The following is a 16,610-nucleotide window of genomic DNA, read 5'->3' on the forward strand; positions in this document are numbered from 1 at the left end:
TACTACCTAGATCTTTAAAATCTATTGGCTATAATAAGATTGACTTTATTGTGAATGTAAAATAATATCAAAAATTATTAAATGCAATGATTTTAGCAAAAATTAGTTCAATTTACCTCAATATGACTATATCTCATTAATAATAGAAAAATGAATTACAATTTACAATGTTAATATAAAATATCTTTAGAAATGTTATTAGATAGACCATTTCCGCTCGGAATCGTTTTTAATCGTAGGTATATTATGTAAATCAAAGATGTTTTTTTATATTTATCTTGTAAATTGTAGATTATTATTTAATATTGGACTCGGAAATTTATCACGTCCATTTCAATGAAATGTACCTATAGACTTATACTAGGTGAGTAGTGGTTCAATCAGTAAGAAATCGTAAGTTATTTTTATTTTCAACGATTTAATTAGTCTTTAATTCAGTAACAATAGATTTATATCCTCCAAATAACAAAAAAAAGAAACAATTTTTTTTTTGTCCCTTTATACAAAGTAATTTTATTAAAATTTTTAACATTTACATTTTAAATTTCATAATAATTAAATGATTTAAAAAATTCAAAAGTATAATGAGAATTGTCAATACTGAACAGTCTCACTCTTCTAATTAACCTACTATATTTTACTATACATATTTTATGTTTTCTTTGTAGTTCATTGTACATTTTTTCTTATTTTATCTTTTAATTGTTTTATAATATTTTAATTATTAAATGTTACTTGTAATGTAACCATTACTGTTGAGATACCAGACCCTATTTTTAATAAATACATAAATAAATATAGTTTGATATATGTTGTGAATACATTTTTTGTTGCTTGGTCAAAAAAATTGACAGTTATTCCACACAAGATTTTCTATGCGTTTTTTACAATCCAAAAATACAGTCATAATTTTCATATTGTATAAATTAATTTTACAATACCATTTTGTAATTTTTTAATAATATATGAAGAAAAAACTAATATGAAATAAGTTAACAAAAACATTTATTCAAGATAGGTAATCAAACAATATTATATTATAATAATAATATATAAACATAAACATAAACAAACATAAACATTATTATTATACATATAACATATATATATAATATTTATACGTTTTTCAACAACGACTGAAACTGCTTCAACTATGCGCAGCACAGCATAGCAATCGTCTTATAAACTTCTTAGTTCTACGCCATAAAGTGTTGTGTTTACGACATGTCGTGTCCGTTATGGGTGGTGCCGGTGCTGGTGTCAGCTCCTGCGCACCAGTTAAATCACTTTGCTTCTCTTGGCCATCGGCTACTATTGTATATAAATTTGGCATTGAAACCGCAGTGCGGCGTAGGCATTTCATTGGTTTTAACTCGTCAGAATTTATTGATGTAGTAATTTTGGGTAAAGACTTACATTTTATTAGGTTTGTTTTGGGCTTATCCGACCCATTCGACAGACCAATTGTAACCGGAACATCCTTCAGCAATCTGCTAGAGTTTTCCGTTTCCATAATAATAAATATATTTGGCATTGAAAATGCGGTACGGCGTAGGAATTTCATTGGTTTTAACTCGTCAGACTCTATTGATGTAGTAATATTGGGCGGCAAAGACTTACATTTCATTAGGTTTATGCTACTCATGACTGTTTTCGGCTGATCCGACTTATTTGATAGAACAACTGTAACGATCTCGTCCTTGAACAATCTGCAAGAGTTTTCCGTAATATTCGGTATGGGAATGGCGTTACGATACAAGTATTTCAATTTGTTTATTCCTGACAGCTGCAGGTTAGACTCCGATGAGATGTTAGGTAAATTTGCAAAGTTAATTTGGTTCATTGTGACCACAAAACGTTAATATAATTTTAAATAGATACAAGATAAAAAAATAAACTATAAGATGACGATTCAAAAATATTCGATTAGGCAGTTAGTAGATATCCAGGACACTTCTAAATTGGTAATGAGACATTATTTGTAAATGTTCATATTTATATACTCAAGAAATAAACAATAAAGCTAATCATTTCCTTGGCGACAGCAATTTTATTATTTTTGACAAAAAATGCAGGCTAGTATATAGGAAATACAAAAAATAGTATCATAATAGTATAACACATATTATTATTTTGTGTTTATTTTTCTTATAAAAATCAATTTATAATACATATGTAAACATATGATAATTTATAGTTTTTGGAGTATGTTTTAAGACCATATTTTTATTATATATATATTTGTTAAATATATATAAACAGTGGCGGACTGGGAGAAAAAACAGTCCAGGAAAATCATAATTTTAGAGGCCCTCAGTATACTTACGGCCTTATATATATTTATAAACACAATTTAGCTTTTACATTTTTAAGTATTATAAATTGATATAAAACAAGATAAAATAACTATTGTATATTGTATAATATACTCTAGTAATTGTCATGTATATAATTTAAATTACAATCAATTTGATTTTAATGAGTAAGTTTATTATTTGTATTGTACTTTTAGGTGTTTTATTTTTAATTATAATATTTTACTTATTTCGATTGAACTATACGTGAAAAAAACATTTTAGACAACACTAATCATACCAAAATTAACTTAACAAACTAACTTCTATATATTATTATATAAGTTCAGTACAATATGACTGCAATAGGCACCAAAGTCAATTACATATAAATTATATGATATTATATTCTAATTTCTAAGTAAAGCAATAAATAAAATAATCTTTTAAAATAAATCATAAATCAGTTTTATTTCGTTATTGTATTAGATAACCGTATTGTATAATATATATCTGATTTTTGAAAAACATGCAAACTCCTTTAAGTCCCTGCCCTACTTATTAGTATTATTATTACCTGCAGGGTTGGGATTTTATAGCATTTGTATATTTCTTTTTCTTATGAGATGCTTAAGAAATAGCAGTGTAAACTACGTAAAAATGTGCTTCATGACACGGAGAACTTAAATTAAAAATTTTATTTTGCATATTTTTGCATTTTTTACGATTTTTTGGATTTTAGTGCTTTTTTTGTACTTTTTGAGATGTTTAGCATTTTTACCTGTTATTGAATCAAAATTGGTCATATTTTATGAAATTATATCTTGGTAAATGTGTTTTAAAATTGTTGTCAGTTAAATTGTCAAGTAAATTGTAAACTTATAGATTAAGTAAACATAGACCAATTACGCTGATGCGACTGATTGTACGACGTTGTACAATTACGGCAATACGCCGATAATATTTAGGTATTATATAATATTACGATTTACGATGATTTCGTATTAGGTATTTGGTTCTAAAATCTAATTTATGTTATCTGGTATTTTTTGTTTGGTTTTTTTGTCTATTTCTACTTTCTAGTATTTCTACTGCGATTATTTAACGATTATCAACGAACAAGCGTTGAATGCATTGTATAGTCAATTCATTTTGTACAATCTACATTCGTCTCGTCACTCTTGTGTGCCCGCGCGTACTCGAGTGTTACGTTTTAATTTCGCCTCCCCATTAAACGTGTAGTAACTTTGTTTTAAAAATTTAAAATACCAAAAGTTTAATCATCATCTGTTGAGTAAAAATAAAATTATAAATTAATAACCTTTTTTTTTTTGCATAATTTGTTGTTTTTATTGCATATTTTTAATGTACGTTTCCGCAGTATATTATAACGAATACCTATAGCATGTTTATGCAATTTTAACTGCTATAAACTCCCAATCCTGGTTATTACACTAGGCTCTGTGTTTTAAATTACCTTGTAATGTACTAATACTAATAATATATGTGTTAAATTAAAATTAAATATTTTAATAATTTTTAATGTTATATCACATTTTTACGAAAAACGATTCTGCATGTATCATAACGTTTCGCATTATATTAATAAGTACTGCCAGTACTGGTATCTTATTAATTTATTTTTCAATTAGTAATATACAAAAGGTTTGACATGTTTAAAACTAATTAACAAATAGTATATCGGTTTTTCTTCGTATATAATGATGTATCATTGAAATTTGAATTAAAATTTAACACATCTATTACCTACTGATTACTCTGTAATGACGATATCCACTCAACGGTATTCTACCTAAAAGTCCTGCGAACAAAAGTCCAGTTTATTTATATATATATATTTATTTATAAGTTAATAATATGTTTATGTACACAATATTATACTTTTGTATGAATTGGTTACCAATAAGGTAAAAAACTATTTATGGTTTGATATAAGATATAACATTTAACTTCACATTTGTAAGTTTGACCATAAAAAATAATAAATAATTAATGAAAAATGTGAACAGTAAAATTTGTTTCCTGACCCTATGCAGGTTGTTTTATGCTACAGGCGCTACAGCTATCTATATTGTCAATCTATTATATTAACTACATGATTATAATATAAGCAGGGCTATAGGATTTATATGCAACAGCATGTTTATTTTGCGACTTCTGAGTTCTGATTATTTATTTTGTCAGTAATGTCCACGAATCACCTTATGATGGTAGTATTTTTATTTTGCATGTTTTTGCATATTTTGGTTAAAATGCATATTATTGCATATATTGAATAAAATGAATATTAATTGCCTATTTTGATTTTAATAAAAATACGAAAAATGCATGTTTTATAGTATATTTTCAATTTTGTAATTAATATTTCATATTTATTTAATTATATAGCCCTGCTGATTAAAGTATAAAAATTGGTTTCTTTGTCAAACATAAAGTTTATTTTTATAAATACAATCGTATAGTACAATAGATATGCGATAAAAGATTGAATATTTTGACTAATTAAGATAAACACAATAAATTAGCCAATCAATTATAGGTACTCGAAAATTTAAAAAACATGTGGTCGTAGCCTATAACATGTATTTACATACGATTGAATGTGAATTATAACTTTTATTTCGAAATTATTTTATTTCTCAATGATATTATATTAAGACAAACACCCATTACTGATGTATTTCAATAAATAAATATTTATTTTGTTACTATATTTTTGTGTATATATCTTACAAAAATGTCGACTGTATATATAACAAATAAACCGGACTTTTTTTAGTACTTTACCACTCGATATAATATGCTTTCCGGATTTTTTTTTTTAATTAATGTAATAAATTATTTTAGATGTACCAGCCAACCGCGCCATATGAGCCGCCCGAGATGTACCAGCCGCAGTCGTACCAAAAAATAAAAATGATTTATTCAACTTTAGTTAATATAATGTACCAAGATTTTAATTTTAATTATAATTGATTACAGAATATCAAATATGTAACCATATTTCAATTCTATGAAAAAATCCATAGAGCCACAAGTATAATTATATTTAATAATGTAAGTTGTAAAATACAAAATATTTATTTTTTAAAACGTAATTTCATAAATTGTTCTTGACTATTAAAATTAAGCAATTTAAGAGGAATGCCAATATTTGATATAAATTGGGAATTAGAAAATTTTAAATTTACCGATGTTGGACCAAGACTTAGACTTAACATAATGTCAGCAATAAATGTTGCTAATTGGTCTAGACATTTTTTAGTTGGACTTACATTTCCTTCTGTCAACCTTAAAGCACATAATTACTGAAATAGTATCTGTTTATATAATAACAAAAGTATTTGGCTAACTTACCACTGAGGTGTTCACTTTATTTTGTGAACTTGATTGTGCAGTGATTAAAAATATAATATATTAATATGTTAATCTATAAAATTGTTTGGTTATTTAAAAGTGGCGCAAATTACATATACTTATTTATTATTATTATTTGTTTCTTTTTGGCCCTTAATTTCCAGCCCGAAGTGTCTACACTCACCTACTTAAGTTGCCCATGATCTTTGTTACAATTTAACCATAGAATCGGCACAGCCGACTTCGATTAACAATTGCCAATTCGATTATTAATAACACATAAGTAATAACAAAACACTCAGAACTAGTCAAGTGTTTATATTTTTATTTAATTTTTAGATTTTGAGCAAAGCGATACATGAATGTATTATTTTGTAAGTTTTCTTAGCACTACCATTGATAATTTACATTGCAATTTATTGTATTATTTTACTATTACTTTATAATTAAAGAATAATTAAAACTCTTTCAAAACAGAATATCTTAAGCACACAAACACTTTAACTATTAGCTGATCTAATTCAGGACCTTTTTCCCCTCTATATAAACACTATAATATAATATACAAATATAAATTATAATATATTGTTATGAAAATTATACATGTATAAAATATCAAATAATTGATAAAAATAAACAAAATTATGATGAAACATGTTCTTATTGTTCAAATTACTTTATAAAACAATTTTAATAACAACTAGACAACTAAATGATATATTCTAATTAGAAAAAAATATATACTGTATTTGTACATGTTTATGTGAATTAAAAAATTAACAGAACACAAATATTAGTTGATTGTCTGGACTCGCAGTTTTTGAGTGCTTGTTCCTGTAGCTGGTTCGTGTGGACTATTACCTTTGATAATATTACCAGCTAAATCTAAAGCATATTTGTGATCAACCACATTATCTAATGCTTTTTCAATAGCTTCATCTATGTTGTCAATTGTAATATAAGTTTTTGATTTTTCCTAAATAAAAAGTAAATACATTTAAGTATAATAATCATATTCTTACAATTATTGAATTCTAAGTGCATATATACCTTTTCCAATCTGATAATTTCCTCAACCGCTTCCAGTTTTTTCTTTTTTTCTTCTTCTCTTTCTATAAGTTGTGCTAAAATTTCTTCTCGTCGAGTCTCACGTTCATTTGCCAACCTCTGTTCTCTCTCTATGGCCACTTCAGCATTCCAATTATCGTTGATATCCATACATTTTGCCCATAAGAGCTCTTCCTTATTAGCGATTTCTTGCAACACCTCTTGACCTGTAAACGATGTCTCCAGTTCATATTCCAGTTGTTTCCTGAAATAGAAATGTAAAACGGATTACTGAGAAATGTTTCATGTATAGTGTACAAGTTGAGCGAATTACTTTGAACACACTCACTGTATCGATTTCATGGTAGTCCTGTAATTGGTGAACAGTTGAAACAGTTCATTCTTCTCATCGGTGGAAATCTGTGGTCGAATGGGTACGCGGAACATTTTAGACGGAGCTTTTGGCAACCATCTAGGTTTTCTAGTGTATCTAACCGGTTGTTGGTTTATGGCCTTAGTCTTGCACAACAGTTTGCCGTACAGTAATTCAACTTTGCACAAATTTTGCATGGTTTAGAAAATTGGGAAAATATTAAATAACAAAAACTGAGTAACAAAAGACGATAATATACTCGATATAACGCCGGGAACAACCAAACACGATTCGATAAAACTTTGATATAATATTAAATTCGAACTCTGTTTGAGATATCTATCAGTACATCGTGATCATATCACAGAATTTATTCTGTGATTATATTTTATTACCAACCGCATGTCTGTTTGATAACTGAAAATAGTGAGAATGTGGGTTCTATTTTCCGTGAACGGTCACATAGATCCCTCGACAGCTAGATCCCGGTGACTAACTGACGCAAGAGGATCCAATTGACGCATGAGGATTTAATTGTCGGGGTATTACAATAATCATAAGGATCTTACAAATTAATTAATTTTGTAATTAGTATTGTTAACTTTTAATTATTAATTTATTTAAATGCTTTTACGTTATTATATCGTAGTAACCCTAGTATAACAGTTGTTATCTAGCATAATCCATATAATTTTTGTTTAATAAAAAATTAAAAAATATTTTCTATTATAACCTAGGTAATGTTTTAATAATACACGCATAAATTATTTCATAAATAAAGCTTTCATAATGTTAGGTTTCGTTTATACATCTAATAAAAATTAAAATGTAGTAACTGAAGTTACTGAACATTTCACTTCTCAGTTACAATAGCCATAACTCATGTCTGGTCACCATCTTATAATTTTTTTCATATTAATCAGAATAGTACCTATATAACTTAGTACACAACTATATAACTATAGCTACTATTATATTATCATTATTGCTTAAAAGTCTTAACTCAATTCATATTCTCACTCCCAGTCTCAGAGGTTAGTCGTAAGTCCAGTGGCGCCGATCTATATTTCATGTTATGGGAAAAAAATGCTGGTGTTAGACCCACCTACTAAAAAAACGTTTAGTTAGTCACGTTCGAATGGTACTATATTTATTTCTAACTATATACATACAAGATACTGCATAACAAACTATTTTTGATTATCACCCACCCACCCATAAATATTTCTGGGGAATTTTCCCCAGTTCATACCCGTGTTCGGCGCTACTGTTAGTACATATACCAAATTTGAATATTGACAAAACTGTATATTTTAACGAAAAATAACGATTATATAGGTATAATTATCTATTTTGTTTTAAGTTATTACAAAAATATTATTTAAAGACACCAATTCGTGTATTATTATTTAACACTAACAGTGAAGTATTCAAAATATTATGTAGATTAGTTTTAAGCTGTTTATGCCATAAACTTATTAACACCTGCAGTGGTGGCTCATCAGGGGTCTTTGAGACGGCGGACTCACCACAAAAAAAAGTATAGTAAAGCAATAAAAAAGTTTGAAGAAAATTGTAGTACCTATAATTTAATATTTTTGTCTATTTGGAAAATAATTATGATGATTTTTGATATTAATATTGATTATTGATAATATTATAATATTTTTACATTAATAATGAGAAGATGGGTGTCATTCAATAATAATACGGGCGAAAAATATCGATAACAACAACTAATTACTAATTTATGCGGTGCCAATGGCAGAAACTTTGAATGAGTCTAGTCTCAATGTCCTGAACAACATCTATACAATCTACCCCGCCGTGCATATAAAATTTGTATAAGTATACACAATTGAGTCTCTCGAACGGCAGACTCCCGAATAAATTTAAATGTCTGGCTAATAATAATATTACAACATAATAATACAGTATATAATCTATGGATATGGATCTATCATATTAATCTATCATCTATGGTAATCATCAATCTTCGCTATTCGTCGGAGACGATTGACGGTTGTAATTATTTTAACGGAGAAAAAAATAGACGTACAAATCGTTAAACCGTATACTTTAATATATATAATATTTTACACGCATATGCCGTTCTGTTCAGCTTATTTTTATGAAATATCTCAATATCTTCAATTCGAAACGTGGTAAAGACGGACGAGGAAAGGTGTTCCTCGGTCGACGATGTGGTTACTGAACGTGTGGACATTAAATACGACACAACTAAGTTTCACAAAAAAATCGATGTTTACGTGAGTTTGATTTTCTACACTTTAGTAGCTTTAATTTACTTTTTTAGACATAAAATAAATACATACTTATTGCACCGGACAATCTGCTACACGCCGGGTGACGTAGGCGGTATACGTATGCATATTTTATTCTCGAACGCGCGATGCATAAAATACGTTAGACCAAAAATACATAATCGTCATATTTATAGTATATTACCAGACCCATTTTATAGAATAATAATTTATATTTATATTAATTGTATAAATAGCATTTTTCATTTTTAACTGGCCGAGTACTTGACTAATATAAGTTTTTTTTATCCCTAACAAAAATAAAAAGTTTTCCGAAAAGACGCATTAATATTTTTTTATAATTGTTTGAATTTTGAATTTTTAAGACATTGGATATTTATTTCATATTTCTGTGATAATTATTTCTGCTCAACCGATTTTTGTTTTTTTGTAGTAATTTAAAAACGAATAACTGTAGTTATTTGAAAATTTCACCAAATGTTAATGTTTGCATTTCTTATACATATTATAATTTTCAAAATATTTTGACTATACACTTATAGGATAAAATAACAATAGCATAATACCATAAAATATAAATAAATGCATTTATTATATATATATTAATTAGATTCCAAAAGTTTCGTATGCAAGACAGCTGAAATATAAAAATAAATCATATAATATCACAAAGAGTTCTATAAAAAAAACATATGATCTATCATATTATTATAATATTTTTCATCCATGGCAAACATCAATCGTCGTCATTTGTAGGAGACGATTAACCATTCTAATATTTTATTGAACAGTCGTCAAACAACAGCCTTCAGTACACGACAAGTGCTCTCATTTTCATAAAAAATTTCAATAATTTCATTCTGAAGCGCAAAGAAGACGAATGAAGAAATAAGAGCTAGCTGTTTCTTCGGTGGCTGATGTGCACGTTTGAACTTTAATATGGCACAGCTTGATTTCGTCGAAAAGCGTCGAAGGATACTTATGTAGGTAAATTTCCTATAATTTTAGGGTAGTAATAAATTTAGTTTTTATACTTTAAATAAATATTTATTGACTTGTACAAGCTGCCACCCCGATTACTTAGACCTATATTTTATTTTCGATAGCCGGCAACCGGCGGGTTATTGTATACGACCCGTTTTAAATTCTTAAACGATGAAATCTTTTTTTTTAATATTTTATTATTTTAAAGTTCTAGATAATATTTTTTTTCATAGTAAATAATTTAAGAATATAAAATTTTTATTTTTGTCTGGTCCGCAAACTGTTTTTAATTTGTGAATATGGCATGAGAATTCTAAAAGGTTAAAGTTAAAAAATAGCCAAGAATAAAATTAATTCGTCAATTATACCTTCGTCCAGGATACGTAGTAATGAATATATATTGATTTTAAAATTACTTAGTTTTTTTTTCTATCTGTTATGAATTCTTGTAGCAATTATGATATATTTAGTACTTTGGGTGGATAATAGTAAAATAAAATAAAAAATTTCAGATCTTGTCATAATATCGGAAAAACTGGAATCATTACGCTATATACTTGTATAATTTCGACAAAATTAATTCGTTTACTAAGTTTTAATTCAAAAATGCTAATCATAGAATGTTGAAAATTTTACCAACTGTCTACATTATGATTTCCTATAAAAACATTTTAACATTTTAAATAATTAATTTTTTTTTTTTTTTAAGCCGATAAAAATTATTGATAGCAAATATGATTTAAAATTTAATACAGTGTCACTAAATTACTGCAATAAAAAATATATTTTTTCATCAGATATTTATATAATATTGTCTTTTTATATAGGTACAAATTTAATATAATAATTCTCATTAGTTTTTTTTAAATATAACAAATATAAAAGGTTTACTGGAAAATCACATTATTTTTTACGACTGAAGTTCAATATTTTATGACTTATTGAGTATTAATTTTTCATCCCAAAAAAAAACTATTTCTTGTAAAATGATTTTTATATTGTGTTATAGACTATAATACTATACATAGTTTAAAAACAAATAATCTTATACACCGATAACTTAAAGTCTTAACTAATTTTTTATGAGAGTATTTCTTATTTATGTTATTATTTTAATAATATTTTCAAACTATATATATATAAACAATGTTCTTTATTTTTTTATTATTACAAATTTTTAAAATTTTTAAAATGTTCAAATTATTTTTTTCATTAGTATTCATATAAATATTTTCTTTTTATATCTATAATTTTAAAATGTTTTATAGGAATTCTCATTAGTTTTTTAATGCAAAAACAAAAATAAAATGCTTACTGGAAACGTATATTATGACTGTTTGAAGTTCAATATTATATAATTTATATATAAATTAATAAAATATGCGTTTACATCGATTATATCATTCGGGTAGCGGATTTTTCATAAAAATTAATATATTTTATTTTAAGTTTAAAAAGTAAATTGATTACCTAAAGCATTGACTAGTGACTAGGTACTATTTGTTACAAGAAACCACAATAAACGAAATGTATGAATTTTTTTCTATTATGATATGTCTTCAGACACAATATCTACAGACAGAGGTAATTGCATCTAATGTAATAGATAAGTAAGATTAAGTTAAAACACTGCGCGTGATTAGAATCAAAATAATGCAGAAATAATAACTCAGAAACATAACGATATTAATCATAATTCTTTTTTCTAAATACTTAAAAATATAATTATTTTTATTTAGTTCACTATTTTCATAGATTAAATTAAATAATTTGTAATAATTTTCATTAGAATAAAATATTTATACTTTGCAATATCTATAAAGATTTGGTCTAGTTTATGTGTTTCAATTTTACGTATGTCAAACAGCTAAAATTTAATAATAAATCCTATAAAATCACAAAGACTTCTATAAAAAAATAAAATTATAATATATTTCATATTATCATCCATGGCAAACGACAATCGTTGTCATTTGTAGGAGACGATTAACAATTCTAATAATTTTATTGAACAGTCGTCAAACAACAGCCTTTAGTACACGACAAGTACTCTCATTTTCATTTTATGCTGTTTATTTTCATAAAATGTATTTTTATTCTCATTTAGAATCACGATGAAGATCGATATGAAGAAAATTTTCAGTTTCTTCGGCGGCGGTACACCACTCCGTATAGACTGAAGATTGAAACAACTCGGTTTCCCGGGAACAGTCTACGATTACGTAAGTTTTTTTCTTATTCTTTTTTAGAATTAAATTTACATTTTAAACTTAAAATAAAATATATTTATTTATATGAACAATCGGCTACTCGGACGATGTAATCGACGTAAGCACATATTTTATTCTACTATTCACGCCATGTGACGTATACGTATGTATATTTTATTCCCCAACACGCAATGCATAAAATACGTGAAACCGAAAATACATAATCGTCATATTAGTATATTACCAGACCCATTTTATAGAATAATAATTTATATTTATATTAATTGTATAAATAGCATTTTTTATTTTTAACCGGCCGAGTACCCGACTAATATAAGTTTTTTTTATCCCTAACAAAAATAAAAAGTTTTCCGAAAAGACGCATTAATATTTTTTTATAATTGTTTGAATTTTGAATTTTTAAGACATTGGATATTCATTTCATATTTCTGTGATAACTATTTCTTCTCAACCGATTTTTGTTTTTTTGTAATTTAAAAACGAATTACTATAGTTATTTGATAATTTTAACAAATGTTAATGTTTGCATTTCTTATAAATATTATAATTTTCAAAACATTTTAACTATACACTTATAGGATAAAATAAACATAGCATAATACCATAAATAGACGCATTTATTATATATATTAATATCGCAAATTATCTGAGCATATTAGTTAGAACTTATCGATTAGTCTTAAAAACAGTAATAATAGTATGATTATGTATTATTCCTAAACAGGACGGTACCGAAACGGAAATGATATGTGACTATTATATGTGTATAACGAGTTGAATATGAATAATATTTAGAAATTAATTTTAGTAATTTTGCAAGTCCTTATTTATTTTATGTAATACCTAGATTATAATCTATTAACTATTTAGTATGTAATATCAGTTTAATGATTACATTTTTAAATATTTTTAAAATTATTAATCATTTAGTTCTGCCAAACCGTATAAAACCGTTAATAACCATTATAAAATTATAATTTAAAAAAAAATTCAGGATAATTTACAATTATTATGATTTTACGTATGAAATTAATAAGATACCAAAAGTTTCGTATGCAAGACAGCTGAAATATAATAATGAATCCTATAAAAGTACACAGAGTTTTATAAAAAAAACATTATTATAATATTTTTCATCCATGGCAAACGACAATCGTTGTCATTTGTAGGAGACCATTAACAATTCTAATAATTTTATTGAACAGTCGTCAAACAACAGCCTTCAGTACATGACAAGTACACTCATTTTCATAAAATATTTCAATAATTCCATTCCGAAGCGTAAAGAAGACGAATGAAGAAATAAACTATAGCTGTTTCTTCGGTGACGGTGCACGTTTGAACTTTAATATGGCACAGCTTGATTTCGCCGAAAAGCGTCGAAGGATACTTACGTAGGTTAATTTTCCTATAATTTTGGGGTAGTAATAAATCTACTATTTATACATAACATAAATGTTTATTGACTTCTACAAGCTGTTACCCCGATGACAGACCTATATTTTATTTTCGATCGTCCAGTCCAATAAAGTGGTCAGCAACCGACGGGTTATTATATATACGACCCGTTTTAAATTCTAAAACACTGACATATTTTTTGATTTATATTTTATTATTTTAAAGTTCTAAAATATTTTTTCCATAGTAAATAATTTAAGAATATAAAGTTTTCATTTTTATCTGGTCTGCAAACTGTTTTTAATTTGTGAATGTGGCCTGAGAGTTCAAAAAGGTTACCGATTATGCATTAATGATGAAATTGCCAAGACTAAAATAAAGTCGTTATAAGTACACCTTAGAATTTATATCCTGGATATGTAGCGAAAAATGTATAATGATTTTACAATTATGTAGTTTATTTTCTGTCTGCCATGAATTCTTATAGCAAATATGATCTATTTGGTACTTTGGTTGGTAAATAGTAAAATAAAATAAAAAAAAATCAGATCTCGCCATAATATCGGAAAAACAAAAAGTTGTAAATATTACCATATTTATATGGTTTTATTTTTTGGTGAAAAATTTTACCAAAACCTATTGTCTATTGAAATAATAAAATTATAATTAAAAAAAAAATTCAGAATATACAATTATTATGGTTTTATGTACGAAATTAATTAAATACCAAAAGTTTCGTATGCAAGACAGAGATATAAAAATAAATCCTATAATATCACAAAGAGTTTATAAAAAAAAAACATATAATCTATCACATTTTCATCCGTGGCAATCGACAATCGTCGTCATTCGTAGAAGTCCGTTAATAATTCTAATATTTTTATTGAACAGTCTTTAAACAACAGCCTTTAGTATATGACAAGTTCTCTCATTTTTATAGAATATTTTAATAATTTCATTCTGAAGCTCAAAGAAGACGAATGAAGAAATAAGAGCTAGCTGTTTCTTCGGCGGTGATGGTGCACGTTTGAACTGTAAATGTGGTGCAGCTCGATTTCGCCGAACAGCGTCGAAGAATACTTACGTAAGTTAATTTTCCCATAATTATGGAATATTAAATTTATCTTTTATACTTAAAATAAATATTTATTGACGTGTACAAGCTGCTATACTTGGATGACAGACTTATATTTTATTTCCAATCGTCCAATGCAATGGCCGGCAACTAGTGAGCTATTGTCTGCGGCCCGCTTTAAATTCTAAAACGACCAATTTTTTTTTTTATTTAAAGTTCTAAACAATATTTTTTTTGCATAGTAAATAAATAATTTAAGTATATTAAATTTTTATTCTTTTCTTGCCCGCTAACAGTTTTTAGTTTGTGAATGTGGCCCGAGAGTCCAAAAAGGTTGACCACTGGTCCAACGTATAAAATAGTTAAGAATAAAATTAAGTCGTCAAGTATACCTTGGATCTTGGACACAGCAATGAATGTATATTTATTTGACAATTATGTAGTTTATTTTCTGTCATAAATTATTGTAGCAAATATGATCTATTTAGGTTTTGGGTGGTTAATAGTAAAATAAAATAAAAAATTTCTAATCTTGTCATAATATCGAAAACACAAAAAAACGAATGTATTATTACGCTATATACTTGTATAATATCAACAAAATTAATTAATTAATTTAATTTTAATTTAAAAATGCAAATTTACCAATTATCTACATTATGATTTCTCTATAGGTAAATTGTATAATTTTAAAAGCATTTTCATTATTTAAAACAATTAAATTTTTTTTTTTTTATTAAGCCGAAAAAAATTATAGATATGCAAATATGATTTAAAATTTAATACAGGTTTCTTCATCAATCGTTCACTTATTTACTGTAATAAAAAATATATAGTTACTGTTTATTTTATAAACGTTTAAAATTAAAATTTTGATTGTATTCGGCTAAATCTATAAAATGTTCAAATTAATTTTTTCGTTAGATATTCATATTCATATTTTATTTTTATATCTACATTTTAAAAATATTATATTGGAATTCTCATTAGTTTTTTTTTACCAAAAACAAAAATAATATGTTTACTGGAAAGTCACATTATTTTTTATGACTATTCGAAATTCAGTATTATACCTATAACTTATTAAATGTTTATTATACACCCATCCTAAAAATAAATATTTTTTCTCAAATAATTTTTATATTTTGTTATAGTTCAAAAACGAATAATCTTAGATACTTAAAACTTTAATTAAATTCTTATGAGAGTATTTCTTACAAATAGTATTTTTTCAAAATATTTTGAAATGATGTATATTTACGATATTATATATTTTGTTATTATTTAAAACATTATTTGTAGGGACATAAAAGTTTTTTGTACATGTTATACTATACGTACACAAGGACATTTTTGACATACGTAGATTAATCTTAAGATATTATTTATTCAAATTATTTTACGAAAGGGTTGTACCTATTGACTCAAAAGTATATAACAAGAATATAATACGGTATAAATTATATTTATTATTTATACAATATTATAATAATAATTATGATTAATGCAATGTTTTCGGAAAAAATGTAGCTTGTCAAACTTTAC

The 16,610-nt window shown here is 25.9% G+C and overlaps 1 protein-coding gene and 1 long non-coding RNA gene across 3 annotated transcripts; one reads left to right on the forward strand and one right to left on the reverse strand.

The window, feature by feature from the left end:
* Nucleotides 1-76: 76 nt before the first annotated feature.
* LOC132930520 (uncharacterized) lies at nucleotides 77-6,151 on the forward strand. 2 transcript variants are annotated; one of them, XR_009662243.1, is made up of 2 exons: nucleotides 77-393; nucleotides 5,163-6,151. It is a non-coding gene; the product is annotated as an uncharacterized LOC132930520 (long non-coding RNA). The 2 variants fall into 2 exon arrangements; XR_009662242.1 differs by having other exon boundaries at nucleotides 77-364.
* Nucleotides 5,978-7,441, reverse strand: LOC132930519 (small ribosomal subunit protein mS26). The gene is made up of 3 exons (XM_060996444.1): nucleotides 7,069-7,441; nucleotides 6,723-6,984; nucleotides 5,978-6,648 (listed from the first exon to the last, which is right to left on the reverse strand). Exons 1-3 carry the CDS (start codon nucleotides 7,287-7,289, stop codon nucleotides 6,466-6,468), a joined length of 666 nt encoding a protein of 221 aa, XP_060852427.1. The 5' UTR covers nucleotides 7,290-7,441; the 3' UTR covers nucleotides 5,978-6,465.
* Nucleotides 7,442-16,610: the final 9,169 nt, after the last annotated feature.

The sequence above is a fragment of the Rhopalosiphum padi genome, chromosome 4 (genome assembly GCF_020882245.1).
Source record: "Rhopalosiphum padi isolate XX-2018 chromosome 4, ASM2088224v1, whole genome shotgun sequence".
In the NCBI taxonomy this organism is placed as follows: domain Eukaryota; kingdom Metazoa; phylum Arthropoda; class Insecta; order Hemiptera; family Aphididae; genus Rhopalosiphum; species Rhopalosiphum padi.

Excerpts from the sequence above, each read along its gene's own strand:
- LOC132930519 (XM_060996444.1), bottom strand. The coding sequence starts at position 7,289 with ATGCAAAATTTGTGCAAAGTTGAATTACTGTACGGCAAACTGTTGTGC. Across the intron at positions 6,985-7,068 it reads ACTACCATGAAATCGATACA|GAAACAACTGGAATATGAAC; the intron begins GTGAGTGTGTTC and ends TTTCTATTTCAG. Across the intron at positions 6,649-6,722 it reads AAATTATCAGATTGGAAAAG|GAAAAATCAAAAACTTATAT; the intron begins GTATATATGCAC and ends CTTTTTATTTAG.